The sequence below is a fragment of the Panthera uncia genome, chromosome D4 (genome assembly GCF_023721935.1).
Source record: "Panthera uncia isolate 11264 chromosome D4, Puncia_PCG_1.0, whole genome shotgun sequence".
NCBI classification, from domain to species: Eukaryota; Metazoa; Chordata; class Mammalia; order Carnivora; family Felidae; genus Panthera; species Panthera uncia.
Window position 1 is genome coordinate 58,859,471 of NC_064807.1, and position 27,064 is coordinate 58,886,534.

General features: G+C 42.4%; 1 protein-coding gene across 3 annotated transcripts; it reads left to right on the plus strand.

Annotated features, from left to right (window-relative positions):
- Positions 1-227: 227 nt before the first annotated feature.
- On the plus strand, positions 228-26,734 carry ANP32B (acidic nuclear phosphoprotein 32 family member B). Of its 3 annotated transcripts, XM_049627116.1 has the most exons (7): positions 228-584; positions 9,823-9,972; positions 13,481-13,603; positions 18,981-19,170; positions 21,770-21,894; positions 23,122-23,191; positions 24,176-24,627. In XM_049627116.1, the coding sequence occupies exons 1-7, from the start codon at positions 531-533 to the stop codon at positions 24,241-24,243; spliced, it is 780 nt and encodes a 259-aa protein (XP_049483073.1). In that variant the 5' UTR covers positions 228-530; the 3' UTR covers positions 24,244-24,627. The 3 variants fall into 3 exon arrangements, with proteins under 3 accessions (XP_049483073.1, XP_049483063.1, XP_049483056.1); XM_049627106.1 differs by lacking the exons at positions 228-584; positions 24,176-24,627 and adding an exon at positions 26,586-26,734 and having other exon boundaries at positions 9,681-9,972; XM_049627099.1 differs by lacking the exon at positions 228-584 and having other exon boundaries at positions 9,748-9,972.
- Positions 26,735-27,064: the final 330 nt, after the last annotated feature.

Genomic DNA, 27,064 nt, shown 5'->3' on the forward strand with positions numbered 1-27,064 from the left:
ACATCGGTTGCGGGCGGGGAAGCCCCCGAGGAAGGTCTTACATCAGCCACCCCACGTGCAGTCGGAGGGAGGGAGGAAGTCGCTCCAGTCCCCGGGGCTGCGCCTTCCCACCCCCCCCCCCCCCCCGGCCTCCGCCCCTCCCGCCGCGCGTCTCCCCGCCCCGTCCTTGGTGCAGCCGCGGCCGCCGAGCCGAGCAGCGCCGCGCAGGGCCGAGTCGAGCCGAGCAGCCGCCCGCGCCGCGTCGCCGGTTTAAGCGCAGTGCGGGGCCGCGGCCGGGGGCGGCGGTAGTGAGACCAGCGCTGCGCTCCAGCCCCCTTTTCCCTCCATGGTTTCTCTCCGCTCCCGTGAGTAACTTGGCTCCGGGGGCTCCGCTCGCCTGCCCGCACGCCGCCCGCCGCCTGGGACCGCGCCGCCGGCCTCTGCCGCCAGCAGACCCCTTCCGACGGCCCTCGCTGCGCAGGCCGGGACGCCTCTCCCCCCTCCGCCCCCGCCGCGGAAAGTTAAGTTTGAAGAGGGGGGAAGAGGGGAACATGGACATGAAGAGGAGGATCCACCTGGAGCTGAGGAACCGGACTCCGGCAGCTGTAAGCAGAGACCCCGTCGGGCGCCCTCTCCCCCCGATGACTTGCATGTAATGGTGGCCACCTGCGGGGCCCGGGCCGCGGGTTCGCCAGCCCCGGCTCGTAGAAGGGCGCAGCTCGCGGGCTCGGACAGGGAAGGCGGGCGGGTTGGCGGGCGTGGAGGGGGGGAGCGAGCGCGCGGGGATTAACTCTTTGGCGCCCGCGGGCCCCCGCGGCCGTCTGGGGAAGGCAGTGGGGTGGGGGAAAGCAAACTTTGAGCTCTTCGCCCGCCGGGGTCCTTCCCCGGAGGAGCGCGTGTGCGTGTGGCCGGCGGCGAGGGAGGGAGGGAGGAGGGGGTTGTGTAACGCTGGGAGCCATGTTTGCAGCCTCCCGGGATGCGCGGCCGGGTGGAGGCCGGGCCTGCCGAGGAGCCGCGCGGCTAGCCGGGGCTCGGCCGCCCGGGCTCCGAGCGCTCCCGGACGGCCTGGGAAGGGGCTCGGGCGGGGCGGGGACTTCTCCGGTCAGGCCTCACGGTTGGCGCCGGCCGGGCTGAGGGCCGGGGCCGTGGGGGTGAGGGGGGGGGCTGTCGGCCTCCGAGGGGGGCAAGGAGCCCCCTCGCGCGTCCGGGGGGCTTGGGCGGGCGCGGCCTCGCGCGCGCGGAGCGGGGGAGGGGCGAGCCGGGCGGCGGAGGTGGCGCAACCGCCGCCCCTCCCGAGGCCAAGTTTGAAAAAAGGACGCGGTTCCCGCCATTTTTCAAGCCTAAAAATAAAACTTTGTCCCCCATTTCTTTCGCTCCCCTTTCGTCCTCCGGGCCTTCCCCACTCCCGGTCTCCCGGGACGCGCCCCGTTCGGCCCAGGCCAGCCGTGGTGGCGGCGGCGACGGCTTTGCCTTTACTCCGCGCCGCGGTGGCGGAGCCCGGGGCCCCTGCCCGGAGTCTGGCCCCTCGGTGTGGGCGGGCTGCGGCTCCTCGCGCCAGCCGGGGCGCGCCACGGTCCGACGCAGCGCCATGTTGGCGGGCGCCCGTCTCCCTCCGCTGCGTACACCGGCCTGTGGGTTCGAGCCGCTGCTCCCGGGCCCAGACCGTGGTTTGTTTTGCGCCCGCTTCGCCGGGGCTCGGGTCGTACTGGCGGGAGCCGCGCGCTCTGGCCGCAGCCGACTCCTCCAGCTCGACTCCTCTCGGGCGCGCTGCCGTCCCCCGCCCCCGTTCTTAAAAGGGCAACGCCAGGCGGCCGCCTCCGCCTGGGCTAGACAGCGGGGGTACTGGCGGGCCTCGGCTGGGTTCGTGGGCCGCGCAGTCCCGGCGGCCTCTGCCCCCGCACGTGCTCCAGGGAGGCCGGCACCCGCCGCCGCGGCTGCGTGAGCGGCGAGCGGGGCTTTGAGAATCGCCTCTTTCTTCTCCACTCCTGCCCTCGCGGCGGCCGGGCGCGGGGCCATGTTCCCCGGCGCCCGCGCGGTGTGGCCTTGCCTCCGCCAGACCGGGGCCTCGGGTGAGTGGCGTTCCCTGGCCTTGGGGAAGCCCGGGGGAAGTCCTCCCACCCTATCCTAGTCGAGTGATGGGCGCGCTTCGTGGAGGCAGGTAGCGGTGGGTAATAAGTTGCTAACTTGTGGAAATTCGTCAACCAGGGTTTGCCTGGTGTCCCCACAAATGGGGTACCGGGCGGGCCGCCCCGCAAGCCCCCCCTCCCCCCAGCGTCCCCGGAGGATCTGAGGGAGATGGGCGTCTCAGCTCGGCACTCTGGGTTTTAAGGTTGAGGTTTGACCAGGGCCGTCCCTTCCGTCCACAGTCAGACATTTTGTGTCGGCCACGTGCTAGTGTAATGAACGGTTAAGCCTCCTCGCACCCTAAAACTTGAAGAGTGGTGTTCCCATTTTGAGTTGTTAATTTCATACCTTTGCGTTATTACTGCGTAGCTGCACGTCAGTGCAATGTGTAGTAGTTAGATTTAGCCAACATTTCTAAAAGTATGCACATGGGACTTCAAAGCGCTTTAAAATCTGGAATTTGAATTCTTTGTCCGCAAACTAAAGTGCTGTTAAAGTAGTAAACTAAAGTAAGAGCAGTGTTCTTCCCATCAGGGGAAGCACAGCTGGGATGATGTTCTCACTATATGGAATTTTTTCCTATGCGATATCTAATATGTTACTTCTTAGAAATGGGTATATAGGTGCAGGTTTTAACTTTTCAGGTAATCCTCTTAGGCCTTACACTCTTGCCAAAGACAGGTCAGAGTCATGTGATTGTTTCATCAACGTTAAAAGTCAGTTTATCTTTGGCACTGTCCACATTTCAAGGGTTCAAAAGCAGCAGGTGATCAGTGGCTACTGTATTGGACAGGACTAGCTAGCCTACAGCAGTCCACTGGTTTATTAAATATTTGAGTACCAGCATTATGGCAGGGCCTGGAAAAGCAGGGTGAAGTAAAGAGCAGCCACATCCATTCTGAAGCCTCAGAACCCGGTGGCGCCTATTGCACTGGTGCGATTTAGGGGCTTTGGGAGCATCCTGGGAGCCTGCCAAGGTTGGGGGATAGGCAAAGAAAGGCTGCCCTAGGGAACCTGAGGAGGAGACAGAGACAGCAGGAGTCAGGTTCTTAAGAAAGGAAAGCTTTGACCTTAAACTGGAGGCTTTTCAGGAAAAAAATGCAGTGGATTTTGAAGGAAATTCTAAAAGAGGAGTTAAACAGTGTTTTGCGCAAAAGAATCATCCTTGCGGCAAATGAAAAGTTTGAAGATGACTCCTTTAAAACCAAACTCAGTCACATGGCTATTTATGTTTGTTGTGGGGCCAGCAGTTACAGAGCAGACTTGGCCTCTGGGACCCTTGTCATTTGGGAAAAGAAAAAGAACCCTTTCTTCACTGAATGTATAATATGGACAGGAGCTCTTAAATGCATATATGCATCCCATGGTTGACCTTAAAATCATCAAATGAGAACTAAGACTTTGAGGAGGAGGAAGGTTTAATCACATTTTTTTTTCTTTGTTTAGACCAGATGGGCTTTTATTGTGCCCATGGCTGTTTTTTTTGTGTTTTTTTGTTTTTTTTTTTTGAGGTTTGAGTATGACCCTGGTAACACTTTTACCTTCTTAGGTTCCTTGCCAGAATACATGAGACCAAGATAATAGGTTTAGTTCACCTATTACCATATCCTTATTCCTTAAAACAAGTATGGACATTTCTTTAAGAGGGTGCTTGCAAAGAAATGTATAATTCGGTTTTTTTCTAAGACCAAAAGAGCTCTTCACATCAGGTGTGTTTTCATAGTGGAAAAAATGGCCTAAGATGGCATTTAAAAATAATCTACATAAAGAATGGAGATCACCATTTAAAACTATAGGCGAAGGTAAGAAATACTTTATGCAAAATATTTGTATTGTCAGTTACTTCACTGAGAGCAAATTGTGCAGTGCTGGAACATACCGTATACACTACATAAATTGGTATTTTCAGATGTGAAATGAGACACTGGCATTCAATAGTGAGATGTAATTTAGTTATATTCTAAAATGGGAAAAAATATGTGTTCTTTATGTGAGGCTCTCATCCTTCCATTACACCAAACATGACACTCTTTTCCAGCACACTTAGCCTTGATGTTAGCTGTTTTTGAGTTTTCCATTCAAAGTTAGAAAGCCCAGCAGTTCTGTGGTTCACAGTGGATGTCCATGTGGGACCCTGGTGGGCTGTGTGCGAAGACTAGGCACTTCTCACCCATCATAAGAATTGTCTTTCCTTAAGAGACACATCTCCGGTTTCCCCACTTTTATGCCTTTTAAAATTTTTTCCCCAACTTTTGCCATCTTGTGTCTATTAATGTAATTTTGAGCACAATGGGGTATTCTGATTGGTTGCATAGCCAACTAATTGTTGGGTTTTTTTTTTTTCACTTTATAAGTAATCTAAATTGAAGAAAAAATTAGATACAGATAAGCCAAAAATCCTGGATATGGATAAACAGAAATAAAATAGGGTGGGCAGGTGTGTGTGAGATTTTTATCTAGACATTCTGGTGTATGGTCTACCAGAATGTCTACTTTTTTCCAAAGTCAAATTCTGTTAATGCATATATTATCTTATTACATAAATAGAGTAAGCTTCTTTATCTCTCTGTCACTATTATTTTACAGTCTTATTGTTAATGTCTGCATGGATCGTAACTTATGGGGTGGTTAGAAGGGTTTTTGCCATTTTAAATAGTACTGAAATGAACTTCTTGTAATGTGAATCTTCTGTCAAATTGCTGTTTAGAATGGTTCATTTCTTTACCTACCCACCAATAGGATATGAGTGTTTCCTTCTCTCATGTTGACAGTTCTGTCACCTAAACACAGCTGAGAACCACTGATCTAAATTTGTTCTGTCATTTTGAAAACATTATTTTAAAATAATGGTAAGGAAAAAGGTTTGAACATTGGTTAACTCAGAAGAATGGAAATTGGCAAGGATGACAGAAGTTACTTATTCTACATTTTTGGATGATTTCACTTTCTGCAATAACCATGTATTACTTTTCTAATTAAAAGAATTGGTAACTCTAATTCTTCCATGTTTCCCCCTCCTAACTTATAACTGGGGAAGATCACCCAAGCAATTTAAACCAGGTAGGTTTTGTTTTGTTTTGTTTTGTTTTTAAGTAGCCAGGAGAACGGGAAGTGAGAGCAAGTTGGAGAGGGTGAAAGGAAAATTGCTTGATTTTTCTCTGTGACCCCTAGCACCAATCGCCATAACTTGGCTACAGTATAGTTCAGATTTTTCAGTGAAAAAGTATTAGAAAACAGTACTGTTTTACTGATAGTTGCAGGAAACAAAAACACGAGTTAAATAGGAAATAATATGGATTACTTTGTTTATCCTGAATTCATGTTTGGAAAAAATATATATAGTTTAATTAGAAAATGGTGCTGATGAGTGAATTGGCCTTAAAAGTCCCATCCATCTTCAAGCAGAAGTCCAGTTAACTTCATCTTGGACCAAACAGCTCCCTGACTTGTACACACAAATGTACAAGTGCCTGCCCATCCTTACCTCCTTAGATAGTAGCTCTGGGAGGATTTGGAACATCCAAAGGAGAAGCTGGGACCATTCTTTTCTTGATTAGAATCCCTCATTTATTGAGAGGTCACGGGATTATCTGTCCCCAACTCCCTACCCACTGCCCCCTCTTCTGCAGTTGTTATCTCCCTTGCAAGTGAGTCAGGATCCCTTCATAGTCAAGGTGTGGAGGTGGAGGAGGCTTAGTTTTCTCAAATGCTGCTGACCCCATGCCTGAGAGCCGACACCTTTTGCCATGCTCTTTAGAACTTTAAACGGGCTGGGGGAAGGCTGCTGAGGGTTGACTTTCCAGACCTATTATCCTGGGCACAGCCCCAAGTGGAACCCTCCTGTGGCCTCTGCTTTCTCCAGTAATTCCCACTCTGCTCTGTGCATATTCCTCAGTGGCTGATCCTCCTACTGTGCCTGTGGTGCTCTGTTCTAGCAGATAGCATGCTTTACTACATCTTCAGCTTCCTGGAAAGGTCAAGGGGCATGCCTTCTCTGCTGAGCCATACAATCCTCTGCCCTACTCCCCCCCAGTAAATTCTGTTACCTTCTACTCACGGAGAAAATTAAAGGTCTCCAGTGTGCATTCCCTGAACTTCTTGCTCTCCCGCTTAGAAACTCCCCTATACCTGTATCCATCCTGACCTCTGTAGGAAGAGCTCCCTGCCTCCAACAAGAGTAGAATGATCTCATTTTTAATATGTATTTATTGTTGAACATCAGTTTTTTAATGTGATTTGTATTTTTTATGGCTTGTCTGTTTTTTGTCCATGCTTCTTTTGAGTTATTTTTTTTCTCACTTAGGGTAAAAACAGTATCCTTGAGCAAAAGATAAATAAATGCAAATACCTAAAATTTTCATATATCCAGAAAGGTCACATTCTGGATATATGTTTAAATACCTGGATATATGTTTAAATACTTAAAGTATTTAACAGACAGGTTGGTTGCCATTTTAAGTTAGGAACTCAGTAACAGAGACTTGAATGTGTATTCTTTCATCTAGCAACAGATTGTGAGGAGAGAATCCTAATTACAAAAGAAATTTTACACGAAGGTATTGTGCCATTATTATGATAGGGAAAATTAGAAATACATTCAACAGGGAGGATTGTAAAGTAATTTTTGGTACATCCATATACTCTAATGTTTTTAGTCATTTAAAAAATATTCAGAGTTGTTAAAATAAGCTAAGTAATAGAGTTTTATCTTAATACATTTGAAATATACAAAGAGGCTGAACTAATATACCAAAATCTTCATAGTGACAAACATAAATATTACTTGCATTGATGTGATTATGCTTGTGATCAGAAAGAGGTTCTCTTTATATCCAAGTTTTCTATTGTATCATCTACTCAATCCCCTACAATCCTGACACAAATCCCAATACAGTACTCTGACAAGCCTGTGACCAGTTTTCCTCATTTAACAGTTGTGAAAACTCTTTCTCATACTGAGATACAGTGGTAACTAAAGTAGACATCACCCTGCCCATCATGAAACTTGAAGTCTAACAATGACTTTTAAAATTGTTATACTTGTAATAAGTTAACATTATCACCACTGAAATGCTAAATAAGGTTATGTAGAGCAAGGTCTCCCCACCACTCAGTTTCTCTTCCTGAGAGATTTTCTGTACATAGAAGAAAGTGTGTGGTCTATAGCATAAAGGATAATACCCATTCTGCACATTTTTCATCCCACAGTGTATCTTGGAAATACGTCCCTCGTTGATGGGGCTTTAAGTTGTTTTCTAATTTTTCAGTCCTTTTTCAATAACTTCTCATGCTTTATTTCCATAAGCCTTTACACATGTTTGAAACTAATACTTCACCATTGGTACCACTCTCAGTTTTTCTTAGGTCTTTCTTGCAGGTTCCTCAGGGTTCTGTCGTTGGCCCTCTTCTTAGGGATTCCATCCTTCCACTATTGTCTCTGCCCTGATGACTCCAAATACAGAACTGACAACCCACCTCTATTCCAAACCACATTCCCAAGGGAACCTTAAACTCAGTAGCCTTCATGGTATTCATTACATCCACCCCTCAGAAAGCCATTCCCTGCTTATTTCCATCTAGCTACATGGCTCCCATTTTTGTAAGCCAGAACCTCAACTCCCCTCCACCATCTTTCATACCCAGCAACTAAACCTGCAGATTTGAACCATTTAACATTTTTTTTCTCCCAGTTCCTTCCTCTTGATTCCTATTTTGCTGTTTGGTTCAACAAACCAGTTGAAAGAAATACCCAAAAGGTGATTTCACCCAGTGACCTGGGAAGCAATATGGCTAAATCTAATTCGTCCTCATTTGGCTTTTGGCATATAAGTGTTACTCTGTATAATTTGGATCTTCTGTCAGATAGTCATAGAAAATCCCCCAAACCAAGTGAGAACATTTTAGTTGTAGTGCTGTATTAGGTGTGTGGGCAATTACAGTTGACTTTATTTTTATGGTTTGTTGGTTTTACTTTTTTAATACAAAAATACATGCTTATAAAAACCTCATTACAAATATGAATAAACAGCAGAGGTAGGTCCCTGTCATACCCCTACTCCCTTTCCCCAGAAGTTACTTTTTTAGCACTCAGTATGTTCCAGGTGCTATTCCTCTGCAACTTCATGCGGTGAGTACTGTTATCTTCACTTTGCAGATGAGGAACCTGAGACACAGAGAGGTTAGGTGAGTCTTCTGAGATCACACAGGTTGTAAGTGGTAGAGCCAGGATATGACCTCAGGCATGTTTGTAGAGCCCACCTCTCCTCATTTGACACCTTAAGTTTTCAGAAATGCTTATTTTCCTTAAAAAGGGGGGAAATGGCAGAGATGTGTGAAGAAATGTGGAATGAAGGAAAGAAAGACTTAAAGGTGTAATAGGCCTGCATGCATCCTAACTGAAACCAGGGCTTATGAGGAGGAAGTAGACAGGGTAGTGAGAAGTAGTGAAGAAGCAAGTGAGAAGTTGTGGTGTTGTGTGTATCACGACTCTAAATCTGTTTCCTTCTCTGTAAATGGGGGGAGGGTGTTGTGGTGCAAAGAATAATGAGTAAGTTCTCTGTAAATGATAGCAATTACCAGAATACTATCCTTGGATTTTGCACTGGAGGATGAAGACATTACTAGCTCATATTTTTTAGAACTATGAGTATCTTACTTCCATGTACCTGCTTGATTAATGCTATCAAACGTGGTAGATTCACCACAAGAATGCCTTTGGCCGTTACTGCCGTTAATTCTAATTTGCATCACTGTAAATTGACCAAAAAGTGTTAAAAGTTGCAAGTTTCAGAGTCAACCACAGAACAGGAATGGAATAGGGATTATCATGGTAGGTATTCACAGAGTGTTTATTAATTGATCAGTATTTAAAATCATGGGGCACCTGGCTGGCTGAGTCAATAGAGCATGCAACCCTTGATCTCCGGGTCGTGACTTCAAGCCCCACGTTGGGCTTAGAGTTTAAATAAATAAATAAACAAACAAACAAACAAACTAAAATCTTCAGATATGATACCCTTGGACGGATTGGAATTCTGAATTTCAGGATCCACAAAGGAGATTTTATGGCCTGAAAAATCTAATTTAATGTTTAACAGTTTTCTCCCCTGGAAATATCTTCATCACATGTAACCCAAATTGATCTTTGTTTTGAATTAAGGCCTCTTGTGTCTTGACCCCTTCTATTGTCAAGATAACCTTAGTAAAGATGAGTAAATGTATAATGCAGAAACGTGTTGCCAAAATCTCTTAGCGATCTTGTTGGGAAAAGTAAATGTTTCCTCTTTTCCTGTGTCCATCTCCTGGGCGTTGAGGGAGACTCAGCCCTGGAAGGGGTGGGGTGGTCTTCTCTGCATTTATAGTTAAAGCCGCGCCTTGGGAGAATAGACTTGGGAAAAGGAATGAGGGAGATAATAGTTTCTTCACCTGTATCTTAAGAACTGTAGTTTCTGTCTCTGGAAAGTAAAGCGTTTAAATCTTTTTTATACCATGGTGTAACATTCCATCCTTGATATCTAGTAGTATATTGTTACTAAAGGCTTAATCATTTTTCATTTATTTATAACTGTGATCTTGGTTTAAGTAGAGGCTGCCCCTGTATGTGGGTGTTTTTGCTCCGTGTTTATGGTTGTAGTTTTTGCTTTGTTCTTTGTTTTATGTATGTTTTTGAAAGCTTGGTTTTGTTTTGTTTTTTTCTTTTTTCCCCTTTGTCATTCACAGGTTCGAGAACTTGTTCTGGACAATTGCAAATCAAATGATGGGAAAATTGAGGGCTTAACAGCTGAATTTGTGAACTTAGAGTTCCTCAGTTTAATAAATGTAGGCTTGATTTCAGTTTCAAATCTCCCCAAACTACCTAAATTGAAAAAGGTAAGTACTTTTTCTTCAGCAATAAAAGAGAGAACATTATGAGAAGAGAAACATAGGTGATTTTACTTGTAAGGAAGCATTTAGTGTAGCAGAAAGCACATGGCCTTTGGAACTGGGCATATCTGGGATTGAATTCCAGCTCTATCATTTCCCTGATGGGTAATCTTCTGCAGGTTACTTAATCTCTCTAAGGCTCAATTTCCTCACCTGTAAACTGGTGCTACCACCTGACCTTACAGAATTGCTGTGATGTTTGGAAATAATACATGTTGGATGATCAATAAATAGTTATGAAGAATAATTATTTTGTGAATAAGTTACTAATTAATTGCTATAAATTTGTTGATATGTTAGCTATGTGTTTTGTCTTAGTATGCTCTGGTTTAGGACACAGGGGCCTCTCTTCATGTTTTGTTTGTTGATTAAGGGTGAGTTTCAGTAAAGACTTCAGATTTGTAATCTATGATAATTCAAACCCATTACGAATTCTTAATGATTAGAAAGAAAGTTTAAAATGTGTTGTGATTAGGCGCACCTGGGTGGCTCAGTTAAGCATCTGACTCTTGATTTGGGCTCAGTTCATGGGTTTGAGCTCCACATCGGGCTTTGTGCCAACAGTGCAGAGCCTGGTTGGGATTCCCTCTCTCTGTGTGTGTGCCCTGCTTGCACGAGCACATTTGCACTCTTTTTCTCTTTCTCTCCTTCAGAAAAAGAAATTAATTAAAAAAAATAAAATGTGTCGTGACTGCAGGAAATCACTGTAATGAAGCTACTGTATTTCCCTATCCTAATTGATGGCTCATTGTTCATATTTTATTGGTCTAATTATAAACCAATCAGACCCCCCCAACTACCAATAAAAAACCCTCAAGGAAAATGTTTTCTCATGTCCTTACCTATGTAACTGTCACTGAGCTCCAGAATGTTAAAACTGGAAGAAACTTTGCTCTTCTAGTCCCTTATTTTATAAGCATAGCAATAGACCCAGAAAGGTATAGTAATTTGCCTAAAGCCACCTACAAAAGAGGTTTGTACTAGAGCCAAAACTAGAATCCGTATCTCCTATTTCTCCTAAACCATGCTTTTTCTATTATATAATAAAAGATACGTGGTCACATAAATATTGCAGAATTTTCCACTGTTTTGGTGTTCACGTTATTAGGGATTTTAAGCAGAACTGTCATCCAAAAGTACACATTGAAGTCTGGAATCAGAATTAGACAAAATGCAAATAGGCTGTTCCTGTAGTCTGAGTCCTGAGAGGAACTTGTTTAGGTTTAAGTATATGAATTAAAAACCAGAAAATGTTTACTTATTTGCCTTAGTTAGGTAATAAGTGTTCAGGCAGTCCTCATGAGTTTCAGGTAACTTAGCTTCCTATCAGGAAGAATAATCATGTTATATTTAAATTGGTAAATAGTTCCCTTTCTTCTGTTAAGCATCTACTTTAGAGGTTCAAGTATAATCTTTTTATATTTACATGGTTATTGGTGACATTGGGAGCTCTGATTAGCCCATTAAACAACTGGTGGCTTTCTGGCATGTATCTACATAAACTTGATGCTAGTATGATTCTAGTGTGTATTTTGTGTTGTTTTCCTAGCATCCTGGTACATTTTCCTGATGTACTGTGGTCTGTGTGCTGTCAGACTTAACTCAGAAGAGGAGTGAATCAGTGACCATCTATATAGGCTTTATCAAAGTCTTCTGAAGTCTTGTTAATCACTTCCTTGCAGAGTTAGGGAGGAATGGAGAGATCCTACAAATCAAACTTAAAGGCAGATAAGATGTTCTCACAACTGATACAGACCTTATTTTCTTTCTGTCCTAGAGCACAGATTATTTTTTAACAAGAAACAGGTTCTGAAAGAAATTTTGTTGTACGAATGTCACAGGTTTCCTAAATTTACACATTGATTTCATTTCAAAATAAACATGTCACTAAATGCTTTGGCAGATTGCCTTGTTTCTCTGCTTTCTAAGATAGTCATGTTGAAAGGATACGAACATTACATAATATGTGATATTCCAACTAACCAAGAGAAATGGTCTCTTTGTTTTGATTTACTAAAATCTCAGTAAAGCTAACACTTGAGTCTTTGTTGATTATAGACTTGTATTTTTAAATCTAGACCATGACTAGATAATTTGACTGGAATAACCCATGGGAAGGAAGAAATGTTTTGAAATGTTGCAGTTTCATCTTCTGAAATATTTAATAACACCTAAGTTGTTGAAGACTTGAGTTGTCATTTAAAGTCATTCTTCCAACAAATATTGAAGTTTTTAAAAGTTCTCTGTTCTGCATCATGTAGTTTATTTCATAGCATGCCAAAGACCAAATTACATGAAGTTTTCATGCTATTCTTTGCACGTAACATGGTGGGAAAGGCAAAGTCTTCTGAAGCTAGCCTGCCTGGCTTCAGAATCCTCAGTCACCACCAGAGCTACTTTGTGACCTTGGCCAAGTTTTAGAGTCGTCTTTGTAGTTCATTTTTCCTCATCTGTAAATGCGGGTAATAATTCTACCCTACCCCATAGGGTTAGTAAAAGTAAATGAGTTCGTGTATCTCTAGTGCTTCAAACATTGCCTGGCACTTAGGTACCGTGTAAGAATTCGATGCGGTTACCGTTGTCGTTGGCACTTAAAATAGAGAATTGAAACCAGTTGTATAGCCTAAGTTTTCTCATCTGCAAACTGAAGAGTTTGAATTATATGCTCTCAACTGTCTAACTTTTCCAGGCTCCAATTTCTTTCACTTCCCATTCTGATTCCTTGGTGAAGGCTCTTTCTTCATTGGCACACGGCTTGCTGTGCTACTTGACCTGCAGCTAAGAAATAAGAGTAGGTTCTTATAAAGGCTAGTGCGGCTTTATGCAAGAAGTGGCCTCTGGGGAGTTGGTTTCGGCAACCCTGAAGCTGTTGCTCCACTCACTTTTCTGAGGTCATGGAGCTTCTTTAAGGGCTTGTTTTGGGGCCTATCCCACTCCTGTAGCCTTCAGAGCAACATTCCCTGGTGGCTTCCAGGTATAGAACCCTACAATGTGTCAGAACTCTACAGACCAAATTAGGTTTCGAGTCGCCATAGTGAGCTTTGTTTGGCACACGGAATAAGCTGCTTAGAATGCACAGACCATTTACCCTTCCTGGCAGGTATAGAGTATTACAACTTCTCAAAGAATTCTAATTTGCTTTGACCCACTTTTTAGGTTAGAAAATGGATTCACTGATATTAGGAGCCAGATCTTGAGCAAACTATTACAATTAGCAACTGGTTAAGGAACTCTTAACTTCTAACACAGCTCTTCTTATCCATCCTGTTTCTCCTCTTCCCCTGAAATGCTCTTGGAATCTATAAACTATTTGTGTTTAATCAAATAGAGCGAACAAACATGCCCTGATAGGAACAGAGATTATTTGATCTTGATAAATATTTAAAAACTGTATTTGGTATTTAAAAGTGTTTCTCTGTGTGTATTTGTGTGTATATTGTATATTCTCTTGCAGCTTGAGCTCAGTGACAATAGAATCTTTGGAGGTCTGGACATGTTAGCAGAAAAACTTCCAAATCTCACACATCTAAACTTAAGTGGAAATAAGCTGAAAGATATCAGCACCTTGGAACCTTTGGTAAGTATGTGAGAATTTGGAAACCAGGACTTATTGGTCATTTTCATTTTCATATTTCTTTATACTGAGGGAAATGCTTGGAAATAGTAATTGATCAAGAAAGTGGTGGTTCTTACTATAATACTTTCTAGAGAAGTTTTAAAGATCAGGGCCTTTCTAGTTCTGTGTTCTATGGCTTTGCTCTCCCTACCTGATACTGCGCTGGTGTCCTTTCACAGGGGAATTCTTTTCTTTGTCTTTTTTGAGTTTCATATATTGGCCATAGCCTTAAACATTTAATTTTTTTCCCCCCAGACTGGCCAGGCTATTCTATACTGTTACACTTTTATAGAAAAAGCTATTCATACTGGTGGCATATCTGAGTTGTAGGTGGAACAGTCCAAGGACAGCTCCAGTAAGTTTTAGGTCTTCTAATTGATTTTGTGCCCCAGCTGGATTGCTGTTGGCTAAAGTTTTGCATGGGAACCGCAAAATCCTCCTCAGTCTTACATACTAGGATAAGCTATGAAAAGATAAGTTTAAGTGCCAGTTAGGTTGCAGGCTCGCTGTGTGACCTTGGGCAAATTGCTGCTTCTCCCTGGGCCTCAGTTTCCTCACTTATGAAGCAGGAAGGCTAATAATCTCTGCCTTACCTTACTTAGAAGTTCTGAGAATAAAATAAGGTAATATGCTTAACTCTGCTTTGTAAGTCCGGAAGCTGTACTAATGAGGGTCCAGTCCATGTGGAGATTGTAGGCCAAAAAAGCTGGAGAGAGAGGTTAATGCAAGGTATGGGGCAGCCTCCCAAGCTGTTCTGTTTGGCTGCCACCTGGAAATTTCTATGAATTTAAGATTGTTAAGTGACTGATTTCTCTAAATATGATATTCTGTAAATTTGGCATATATACAGAATTCCATTTTAATATGGCTAATGGAACTCCAGCTTGTTTCATACTATCCAGAGAAGCCTGTGGCTTCTTACTGTTTTTACGTATACATAAAGTCAAGTGTTTCCATTTGACTCAACCTTACAAATGTTAATGGGAAGAGGTTTATGTAAGCATATAGGAGGTGTCTCAAGATCTGGAAGAGCAGAACCCAAGAGGATAAGGCATCTTTCTCTACTATCTCTTTCAGTTCTGATGTCACAATACATTAAAATATTTGGGTTGCACATCACTTGTACAGAATGCTTTATTAGTATTTCAAGGAAGGGAAGGTAGTTAAGTTGTGACTTCTTCTAACAAAGGATTTCCTGCCAGAATTACAGCATCTTTTCCCTTCTAATCAATAATTAAGGCTCTACTCCAATGTAGGCTAAATTGCCTTTTATTGAGTCCCTTTATTTTTATGTTTCATTAAGTGGACCACATTTAGCTCATATTTCTCAAATGTTAGGAGCCTGTTTCTTAGCTTTGCTTCATGAATTTTATCCCCTTTTCTGTTATAGGTACACCCCAGGTACTTGGGCTCCTTCCTTTTTTACTGGTTCTATTCTTTTCCTCCAAACCAATCCCCATTTCCAATATTTAAGCAAACATTTATTGAGTTTTGCTGTATTCGAGGACATTAACATTTGCCCAATGTGTCCTCCTAGAACCCAGAGAAAAGAGAAGAGCTGTACCTCTTTTAGAGATGAGGAAACCAAGTTTAGAGAGTTTAAATAATTACTCAGTGGCCACATATCTAGCGATTCAAATCCAACTCTGCCATTCTTTCCACTGCCTTTGGGACCTATTCTTTTTACCTACAAATTTATTTCATACCCAAATTGACCTTAAACTGGGAATTCCAACAGGAGTACTAAAGTAAGTGCTGGTGTCTCCCAGTTGACAGGCTACACCAAGCCTTTATTGTTTATGTGTCAATGATAGGCCTATCGATTCACAGTCATTGTGAGCGTAAGAACACCTTTTTTCTAGAACAGAGTGCCACACAGTACCTTCTCATGCTGGATGACTGGCTGTTGCCTAATTCTTATGCCAACCCGAGTCCTCTTTGATGTTTCACCAGAAGCCTTTGTCAGTGTCCTAGCACACAGAGGCAGAGCAGAAGCAAACCTTGTATGGGATTTGTTTTCTTGGGCGTTCTGACCTGGTCATTGATGAATGAGGGCCATTTGGTGGTTGTGAAAGTCTCAGTCCCCAAGGACAGTGAAGAATGAGAAATAATCATAATTGTATTTACCGTTTTTAGAGGATCTGTTACGTATCATACACTGTAGTAGATGCTTTATGTGTGTTGTCTCATTAGTATTCCTCAAAAAATATTTCTACAAATAGAATAGAAATAACATGGCCCTCATTTTACATATGAGGAAGCTGAGGCTTGGGAGAGTCTGAATCCCTTGTCCAGAGTCACACACTTGGCTAGCCAGTGACAGAGCCACAGTGCTGCACACCCTGCGTGGAAAAGCCTGGGCTCCTGCCATTCTCCTGAACTTGCTGTTCACCTTCCTAGGGGTGTTAGGGTAGGTCTCCGGAAGTTATATCCCGGAATAAAAAAAAAAAGCTGTAGGAGAAGGTGAAGGGGGGGAATGTTGGGTCCATTTTGTCTTCTGAAAGTTTTCTTCAATGGGAAAAACACCATCCTCATCCTCATTAACCACGTACATTTTGAACACCGTCTACTTTGAGCCCAGTTCTTACAGTCAATGCAATGATTGTGAATGCCTCTGCTTGCTACAGGGACATTAATCGAGAGACAAAGAAGGCATCAATTCAAACTTCCTTGGACACCTTTTTTAAGAGACCTGGGCCATCCAAACCATCCCCCAAAGCCCTTCTAAATTCTAAGAAGGCAAGCAAAATTATTGTTAATAAAATGTTTAATGTTTATTATGGCTAGCCTATTAGTTTTAGGCCAAATTTCTGGTATGGTAGCATTCTGATTTTTGGGTTTCTTTTTTGTTTTTGTTTTTTAGCAGTATTTACACATTTACATTGGGGTCCTGAATAATCTGTGGGTAGTATATTTTGGGCCTTAAAGCACAATTTTAATACTTTAAGCAATTCTGGAGTACTACAATTACTTGGAATTTTGTTATTTGCTTTCACTTCGTTTTCTAGCATACTGTTTGGCATGTTTGAATTATTCATAATGGGTCCTTTTCTTAAGTAGCCAAAAACCTCACAGATACATGGAGTTTCAGTAATAGGTGAGCCTTGGAGGCCTGTCTACTGTGATAGTAGATGGAATTAGAGAAAGGGCTTGAGGCACTGTAGAACATTAAAGATTAGGGGTTGTATGTATTTTTATGCATCCATTTCCCAAGTATAATTTTGAGAAGTGAATGGCTCGTTCCTTGAGTAAAGAATTTTTAGACTTTGGGAAAGCTGCCTAAATTTACTTGTGGTTATATCTTAGCTGGTATAGAGTCAACCTTTTTGTGACGAGAAAAGAGTTCCCAGTGTGTCAGCTAGTTGTCTGGGGTGGTATTTCGACATTTTTTTCCTCTTTGGCAAGAAGTCCTACCTGGGCTTCTGGAGGTCAGGGCCTGCCCAGTGGGGAACCTAATCTGAAAGCTACACAACATAAAAGCAGCTCTCCCTGTCATTAGAAGTTCGGGGACAGCTTTCTTATGACCTCAGGGGACTAACTTACATAAGCACATTATTTGATCCATAAACTCTTGGATCATCGTACATTGGTGTTTTGAGGAGTGCATTTGCCTGTTGCTGTAACCCTGTTCGGTGTTCCCTGCCTGGCTGTCTGTTCCCAAGGGCTGCTCAGTGAAAATAAAACACGTGTAGGAACCTCTTTGACCAGGAAGATGAAGATTCTGTAAGTGCAGGGGTCAGCCACCCTTTCCTGTACAGGGCCAGGTAGTAGATCTGTTGGGCTTCTGAGGCCATACAGTCTCTGTTGCAACTGCTCAGCTTTGCCATGATTGTGGCACAAAAGAAGCTGTACATAATACATGGCCGAGTTACAATGAAACGTGTTTTACAAAAACAGGCAGTGGACCAGGATGGGCCAGTTGACTTTTGCCAAGCCCTGCTTTAGGGCAAAGATTTTTAAATAATTTTGTAACTCTCCAGAATTAGTCAGATACCTCCACTCCTGATGACAAGGTTTTTTTCATCTACATTTCTTCCCAGGTTCTTGTAAACGTTGAAATAGTTTTCCCAATAAAACATCAAAGCCTTCAAACGATGTTTATGTTTTCCAACTCAACTTTACACAGAGATCCTCTTAGTTTTTTTGTGTTAGTACTACTTTCTCAGAGAATACCAAGCTTTTTCTCCTGATTCAGAACCATTAAAAGTGACATTTATGAAGCTGTAGGTCATATGCCCTCCGGGCTTATTGGCCATATTCTAGGGGGCTCCAGGCTACATGCTGCTTCATGTTTTATGTTTGCTTTTTAAACACTTGTCCCTCTTCTCCTTCCTAAGAGGCTCTGCTGTACTTCTGCTGCTCTTTCCTTACTTGCCTGTAATATACTACCTCTGCCCTCCCAATGTCTTCTTTCACCTTGAGTCACAACTTAGTAGAGCTGGGATAGAAATACTAGTACACAGTTGTAATAACAAATGAATCTCTGAGTAAAAAAAATGGACAGTTTCTTATCTACTTTGGCTACTCAGAGCACTTTCCTTGGCCCAAGCTTTAAAGCTCAACTATTTTGTGTTTCAGATAGAAGACAAAGTTCTAAACAAATGAGGTATTGCCACAAAATTTCAGGGTATGGTAAAATCAGAAGAATTGTATATCAGAAAGCTCTGGTAATAGTATTGATCTCCCCGCCTCCCCCCAAATTAAAAAAGAGTAATGTTCCTCTCCTGAAGTTTCAACTCTGAGTGCCCCCACCCTTTCCCCAGCCTGTCCTGCCTCCTCTCTTCCTGGAGAGTAACCGTATCACTACACTTTGTGCTTTATTATATTCCGTTCTCTAGTGTTTCACATCTGTGTCTTCGAATAGAAATCTCAACTACCTTAAGATTGAATTGATTGATTGAGTGAATTTTTTTCCCATCCTGTCACCCCAGAGCTTTGAAGACTAGGCTTGATATCCATCAGGTTCTTACTGACTATTGGGTTACTTAGATGTTAAAACTTAAGTTTTGAACCAAATTTATTGAACCTGTTTGATTTGTCTCATACAGTGAAAAGATCTAGTTTAAATATTTTTTCAAATTTATTTTTCTTAAAACTACTAATGCTGCCAGAAAAAGACCATTCTCTGAGAAGGTAGATGTAGAAGGTAAATTGTAGAAGGTAAAATCTGGTGACTTACTATAAAGGTTGCAAAGGACTTGAAATGTTTTCCTGAGTATAAAACTGAGTCGGTAGCAGCTAACTGAACAGAGCCTAGAATTTTACCTCTTTGAGAGATGGGTTTTGTTGCTTATGTTCCTTTGGTTTAGAAAGTATGTTTTTTGATCCTTTTCTTCAGAAAAAGTTGGAATATCTGAAAAGCCTGGATCTGTTTAACTGTGAGGTTACTAACCTGAATGACTACCGAGAGAGTGTCTTTAAGCTCCTGCCTCAGTTGACCTACCTGGATGGCTATGACCGAGAGGATCGGGAAGCGCCTGACTCAGATGCTGAGGTGGATGGTGTGGATGAAGAAGAGGAGGATGAAGGTGAGTGGCCATAACATCCAGTGAACCTAATTTTTGCCTTTCAAAGGTCATGAAGAAGCTCCAGAATGTTGTTGTTATGGAGAAAAATAGTATGCATGTGTATAGGCATTCCATTAATTTGGGATTAGGACTTCTGTTGAATTTTAAGAAGCCCTTGGGACATTGAAGCCTTCAAATGATTCGAAATAAAAATGGCTTGTTAGCTAGTTAGTCTTGAATTTGGAGAGATCATAGACTGTGCCCTAACATATTGAAGTAATTGTGGTTTACCCTTTACTAAAAGGACCATCATCTCTCATGTCTCCCTGCCTGTTCTAGTTATTCTCCTTTCTTGGTTACTGTCTGACTTAATCCTCACAAACTACGCTCTGTCAGCACTTCCAGATTGCACTTCCTGATGCCCGTGAGCTAGGTTAGGTTTCTGTGCGTGCTAAAGCATCCCCTCATTTACTTCTTTCATAACCTGTCTCTCTGCTGTTCTTGTCCCTTTGAGCTATGCTATTACGATCTTCTTGGGTAGGAACTATCTTTTTCATCTTTATTCACAAGGCCTAGCACTTCGTAGATACCAGGTACATGTCCGTTCTATCCAAATGTAAATAAAGCAGCTTTCCTTGCATGGTGACCCACTGATTCTGAGCCACTTAGGATAAATAGTTTCTCGCCTCTCCACTGGCTTAAAAGGAAGCAGAGCGATCACTTTTCACATAAGTCAGCATGAAGAAAACTTACTCTCTTAGAGTTCCTGATGTTGCTGGAATCTGGTATTACTGTATTTGAAGCATTATTTTAAATGTCTTTTTCTTTAAAGATAAAAATCCACAAAAAGAAATGGGCAAGAAAAGTAGAGGAGGAAATCTATCAGGCAGCTTGGGTGCAAATTAATAGTGTAGTACTCTGGTAGCACTTTTGCAGTTTTATGGCAGATTTGAGACAAGGTAATAAAGGATGGGATGTAGGTTGTAAAGTGGACACAGAATAGGACATCTCCCTTTGTTCCAAATGTTCACTTACTCCCTTCACTTGCAGGTTCTCCGTTATTCCTGAAAACCATTTGTGCCTTTTTGTCTATTTAATTAAGCTCACTTTAAACAGGTTGAATGGCTGTGTGTGCAGGAGCATGTAAGGAAATTACTTGGAGGGTGGAGAGCAGCTCCTGAGAGGGAGTATCAGTCAGACAACAAATTTGCGCATTTCTTAGGTGTCGGGCACTGAGGTATATAGTTCTGAAGGTAAAAACCAGACTTGGTTCCTGTCTTCTTGGTGCTTACTGTCTACTGAGAAATGTTAAATAATCACAAGTGAGTAAAGCATGAGATAAGGAGAAGCATCAGGTGCTTCTGTAAGAGCTTGTGAGCTGGGATTAGGAGGTCTGGTGAGTCTACCTTGGAGAAGTGTGATGTTTAGGGGTGCCTGGGTGGCTCAGTTGAGCGCCCAATCCCCTGCTTTTTTTTTATCCTTTTTTTAAGTTTATTTTTTTGAGAGAGATAGCGAGCAAGGGAGGGGCAGACAGAAAGAGGGAGACAGAGAATCCTAAGTAGGCTCTGTGCTGTCATCACAGAGCCTGATGCAGGACTCAAACTCAGGAACTATGAGATTGTGTGACCTGAACTGAAACCAAGAGTCGGATGCTTAATCAACTCAGCCTCTGAGGCTCCCCGAGCGTCCAACTGTTGATTTCCGCTCAGATTGTGATCTCATGGTTTGTGTGTTCAAGCCCCGTATTGGGCTCTGTCCTCACTGCTCAGAGCCTGCTTTGGATCCTGTCTCCCCCTTTCTGGCCCTCTCCTGTCCATATGCTGTCTCTCAAAAAGAAATAAACATTAAAAATTAATTAAGAAAAAAGTGATGTTTAACTGAGACCCAGGTGTTTGAATCACTGTTAGCCAAGCAGAGAAGAAAGGGAAAAATATGCAGAGACTAGGAAGCAGGACAGCACAGCGAGCTTCAGGACCAGGAGAGGTAAGAACTGGTTGCCTAGAGGCCTGAGCCAAATGGAGTAGAGACGCAGAGGGTGCAGGTACCTCTCAGCCTGCCTCTTATTTCCTTCCTCTCACAGGGTTATTACTCTCTTAGATTCCTCATCTGGCAGCTGGCTTTATGGTGATGCCCTTCCCTCAGAGAAGGAGCTCATTATTTATTTATTTTGGGAGGGGGGGTAACTTTTTACTACGGAAAATTTCAGACCTAGACAAAGATAGGAATAATAGTAAAGTGAATTTTCATGTTCCCATCATTCAGCTTCAACAATCACTGATTTGTGGCTTATCTTATTTTATACATACACATCCCTACCCACTTCCCCCTTCCTTATTTTGAAGCAAATCCCAGAGATAATATCATTTCATCACTGACTGTTGTAGCATACATGTAGTCCGCCAGGACTCCTGGTCTCCAGATGTAATGGCATCATGATGGACAAAGGGACTGAGTTGCAGCAGCCTGGGAGAAAGGGGGTGGCCAAGGGGCATGGGTTTCCCGGACGTTGGTGTAGCACAGCATTTGTTCTGTGGCTCAACCTGAAGTGCCCCAGCACCTTAGCAGGTGTGCCTTATGGGCCATCAAGGGTGTTTAATGAATTCCTTTGGACTGTTTTCAGAAGGAGAAGATGAGGAGGACGAGGAGGATGAGGATGGTGAGGAGGAAGAGTTTGATGATGAAGACGATGAAGATGAAGACGAAGATGTAGAAGGGGAAGATGATGAAGACGAAGTCAGTGGGGAGGTTGGTGCAACTATGTTTGCTGCTCTGTTTCCTATTTGTAGTTAAAAATGTGGGTGATTTTATTTTGTATTGTTTTTAAGAAAAAGGAAAGAAAAGAAAAAGGACTTCCAATGTAATTAGTAAACTTGTAAATAGACCATTAACAGTTTGATGGTTAATTCGTGTTCCCCTCTTTTAGTAAATACTAAGTGAAATGCTTGGCTCTGTGGACTTATCAGTCTTGACCCTTTAACTTATTGGGAGGAAGTAGTGAGTTGGGTGTTCATTCCATAGGATGAGAAAACTGGAAATGTTGAGAGCTGATGTATGGTCTGTCCCTTCTGTTGTGTTGAAGAAGGGACGGGAGGGTATGTTTACCAAGTCTGAACTTGTTCTTGTATGTTGAGCCTGATTCGGTAAATATGTTCTACGATTGCCGTTTTCAAGATTTGGGGATGTAAAGTTAAGCAAGAATGTGGTCCTGCCTTGAAAGAGCAGGTAGTCTAGTTTATGGGACACCCAGTAATACAGTATCTTTGAGGAGCTGACTGCCAAGGAGGACAGGAGAAAGGATTGACCTAACTTTGACAGACCTCAGGGAGGTCGTGAAGACAGGCAAAGAAAATGAAATGTCATCAAAAAGCATGTTCTTTGTAGTACAAAAAAAGTAAGGCTGAGCATTTATGTAATCTCATAGGTATTTAATGAAATTAAGTTCCTAAAAGGTTTTTATAAGGATGGGAATACAGAGAGTTTTGTCTGAACCTGTTCTAAAATTAAAAATTTTTAGGGGCGCCTCTGTAGCTCAGTCGGTTAAAGCATCCGACTTCAGCTCAGATCATGATCTCACAGTTTGTGGGTTTGAGCCAGCAGCCTGCTTTGGATTCTGTGTCTCCCTCTCTCTGTGCCCCTCCTCGTGCTGTCTGTTTCTTGGGGGGAAAAAATGAATAAACATTTAAAAAATTACAAAAAATTTTTAATCATTTCTCGAATTATCCATTATAAATAGTATATTAAATAAACATGTCTGGCAAATAAAATGCTTACTTCTGAAAAGCAGTTTTTAAAGAAAATTTTAATTCATTTATTCAGAAAAACGAACAGATCTCAGAACATTAAAGTAGATAAAGATAATATTAAAGTTTTCTCCTTGGTGAATTTTTACATTTATTGGCAAGTTATTTTTCTCTTTGTACGTCTCAGCTTGGCAGATCAACCTAATAGTGGTTGCTATTTACTGTTCTTTAGGAAGAAGAATTTGGACACGATGGAGAAGTTGATGAAGATGAAGACGAGGAGGATGAAGATGAAGATGAAGGTGGGTCTGATGCACGCACGTTGGTCCTCCTAAGTTAAAAGTCATGGGGAAATGTCCATGAATTTAGAATTTTAAAACTACAGGGAACAAAATAAAATTCCCTTTGCCCTGGTGGTCTTCACAGGGGCTTATATAGCCCTGTCAGTGAGCCTGTGCTGGTACAGACCTCCTACTCTATGGTGATTAATAATGCCTGTCTGCAGGCAGGAGGCTGGCCTTCAGTCCCGCACTTTAAATGTGTTTTTAGACCCCATCATTTGGGTTACTGCCACACAGGAGATTTCTGGTTTTGGAATTCTCTCTTTTGACAAAAAGTCTTTCTAATTGGATCATAATTTTTGCAGAGTGTATAAATAGTACCTTTCCAGTTTTATTACTGTTCATTCTTTTTCCCTACCACAGCCAAAACCAGTGAAACACCTGTTTATTACTCATTGAGAGTATAGATTCTCCTACCTGTATAGGTTTCAGTGTACCAGATTATTTGCTCTGCTTTCCATTGGTTCATACTTTCTCAACATCTCTCTGTGCCAGGTACTGGACCAGATTTTACATTGAATACAAGAGTTGGGGTCCAGTACCTGCCTTCAAGGAGCTTTCTGAAACATAATGCAAATTTAAGTAATTTTATTGACATAGCCATGAATTTTTACTAATTGGAAAGAACAGGATGATGTATAGGTATTTTTGGCTCAAATACCTAAGAATTCTAAGAAATACGTTTTGAGTTAATATTAACTTGCTACAATTTGAGTCATCTTTTAGATGGCAGCTTAAAGTTGAGAAAACTGGGTTAACCTTGCTGTCATTTGAAATGTGCTGTGCATTTTGTCCTTCTTAAAATCGACAACCTACCAATTTGATCAGTCTTAACATTTTTTTCATCTCCCAACCATCAGAAGTTCATTGTTGTTACCTCCGTTAGCAGTAACTTAGACAAATGCCTTTCCCATTGTCTTAAAGTGAATTTTTGTTATTGTGCAGAGGAGGAAGAAAGTGGGAAAGGTGAAAAGAGGAAGAGAGAAACAGACGATGAAGGAGAAGATGATTAAGACCCCAAATAACTTGCAAAAAAAGAACTGTTCAGTATTGGTTGGACTGCTCATATGGATTTGGTAGCTGTTTAAAAAAAAAAAAAAGGTAGCTGTGATACAAACCCCAGGATACCCACCCACCCAAAGAGCCAAAGAATAGTTCCTGTGACATTCCACCTTCCTCCATTTAGTCCCTCTTGGAAATTCACCACCAAGCTTGGGGACTTCACCCCAACAAAATTGTAAGCGTTTGTTAGGTTTTCGTGTAAGACTCTTGCTGTAGCGTGGATAGCTGTGATTGGTGAGTCAACCGTCTGTGGCTACCAGTTACACCGAGACTGTAACAGCATTTTTACTTTCTGTACAACAAAGAAGCTTTGTAAATAAAATCTTAACATTTTGGGTCTGTTTTTTCATGCTTTTCTTTTCTTTTTAATGAGATTTTTTTTTTTACATTAGGACATTTTGTGTGTCAACTGCCAAAAAAAGTATTTTTAAGAATTTAAGTGAAATAAACACGTTCCTCTTTGGTAAAGCCTAGTTGTATGCTTACATTTTTAAATTAGACTTTAATTGTAAGCTCATGTTAAAACACTACAGAACTGGTTTCTCTGGCATTTGTATGTATTAGGTGGTGGTTGAGAGGAAATGCACAAGTGTATAGGATCTTTGAACACTTAAATTTGATTCTCATTTCTCTACTGTGGGAGACTATTGTTTATAAATTTTCATTTTTGAGAGAGAGAGCGTACACGAGTGGGGGAGGGTAAGAGAGAGGGAGACAGAGAGAGGATCCTCTGTGCAGGCTCTGCACTGAGAGCAGAGAGCCGGACGCAGGGCTCAAACTCATGAACCATGAGGTTATGACCTTAGCCAAAGTCAGCCGCTTATCCAACTGAGCAACCCAGGCAGGTGCCCTGGGAGTAGACTGATTTTTTTTTTTTTTAATCGTTTGTTTATTTTTAAGAGATAGAGCATGAGTGGGGGAGGGGCAGAAAGAGGGCGAGACACAGAATCCTAAGCAGGCTCCAGGCTCTGAGCTGTCAGCACAGAACCCAACATGGGACTCAAACCCACAAACCATGAGATCATGACCTGGGCTGAAGTCAGACGCTTAACTGATTGAGCCACCCAGGCACCCCTAGACTTTTTTTTTTTTTTTTCAACGTTTTTTTATTTATTTTTGGGACAGAGAGAGGCAGAGCATGAACGGGGGAGGGTCAGAGAGAGAGGGAGACACAGAATCGGAAACAGGCTCCAGGCTCCGAGCCATCAGCCCAGAGCCTGACGCGGGGCTCGAACTCACGGACTGTGAGATCGTGACCTGGCTGAAGTCGGACGCTTAACCGACTGCGCCACCCAGGCGCCCCCCCCTAGACTTTTTTAAAACAACATTTGAAATTCAGTGCCTGGAGTCCCTGAAAGCCAATAAAAAATGTTAGGTTCAAGTAACAGGTGAGTTAAGAAAACAAAAAGTATAAAGGGAAAAGCCTTACTCAGGGTTCTGGGAGATCCTAATTCTAATTACTCCCTCTGCCAGTGGTTTCCTCTATAACCTTGTGTTGACCTCTGGATCACCTCCCAGTCTGTAAAATTGAGGGGGTGTGACCAAATGGCTTCTGAAGTCTCTTGTAGCACTGATGGTCTGTGACCCTCACTGACAGGAAGGTCTGAAGAAAAAAAACGGGCTTTGCATCAAGGCCAAAACATGTAGGGTTTGACTGACAAGTGAACAGAGTATGGTTTGTTATCAAGACAGGCGTGCTAAAGAGGAATGACATGTGAAAAGCCTTGCCAAGGAAGCGGGTAGGCACTGCCCAAGGTCAACTCAGCTTTTCCAGAAGATGGAAATTTTCTCTATTCTTAAAGATCCTAAAGGGATTTGGGGGAGGGGTAAGATGTTCGGCAGTCTGCGTGTTCAATGGTTCAACCATTTAATAGATACGTGACTTTGTTGTCAATGCTTTTTGTAGTAGAAGATTTGAGGATTCTTTTAGCAAATCTTAACACTATAAGCTACTGATAGGAGTAGGGTTTTTATGCAGAGAAGTAGTGTTAAAGATTGGAATCTGAGTGTGTAGAAAAAGTTACATAGTGTCAATGGTACTCCCAAATCGTGTACTTTAAAATTGAAGTCTCTAGGCTATAAAGTGGAGTTTGCTTCTTGCTAAGGAAATTCCAAAAAATTAAATTTTTATTTCTGGTTTAACAGGTACTACTATATTTTCTTCAGCCACAAGGCCTTTGCCATTTGGCAAATCTTCGAACATTATAAAGCAATTTCTTCCGTACCCAGGTTTTGCATATATTGCCAAATATCAAACAGTAACTTTGGATGATTGTTTTCCTGCCTCTTTAAGTTTACAGAATTTTTCCAGTATCTACCAAAGCACTTAGGTTGTGCCAGACTCCTTAGCTGGACAAGTGGGAGAGGGCTGGGATGGAGACAAGCGAGCTGTTGGATATGCTCACAGTAACTAGTAGGGAAGAGAAGACAGACGCAGGAGTGATACTTAACTAGTACCTGCAGCTAGAGCTCCGGTAAGTGTGAGAGTAATACAGAGACTGGAAAGGTGGCATCCATCTAGAAGGATTGGGAATGTCTACTAGAAAAAATATTTCGGCTGTACATGCTGCCACTACAGGTTTAGAAATAAAACGGTTTAGAAGAGGAATGGGGGAAGGAGGGAGGAGCATGATGAACAGGGGTCTGAGGTTGGCACCTGATAAGCACCTTTAGATTCAAATGGGCAAGTTTGCCTAGAGGATGGGTAAGAATACAGGAATGGCAGGTGAGACTGCAGCACTAATTTGGGACTTCTAGGGGGCCTTTGAAGGT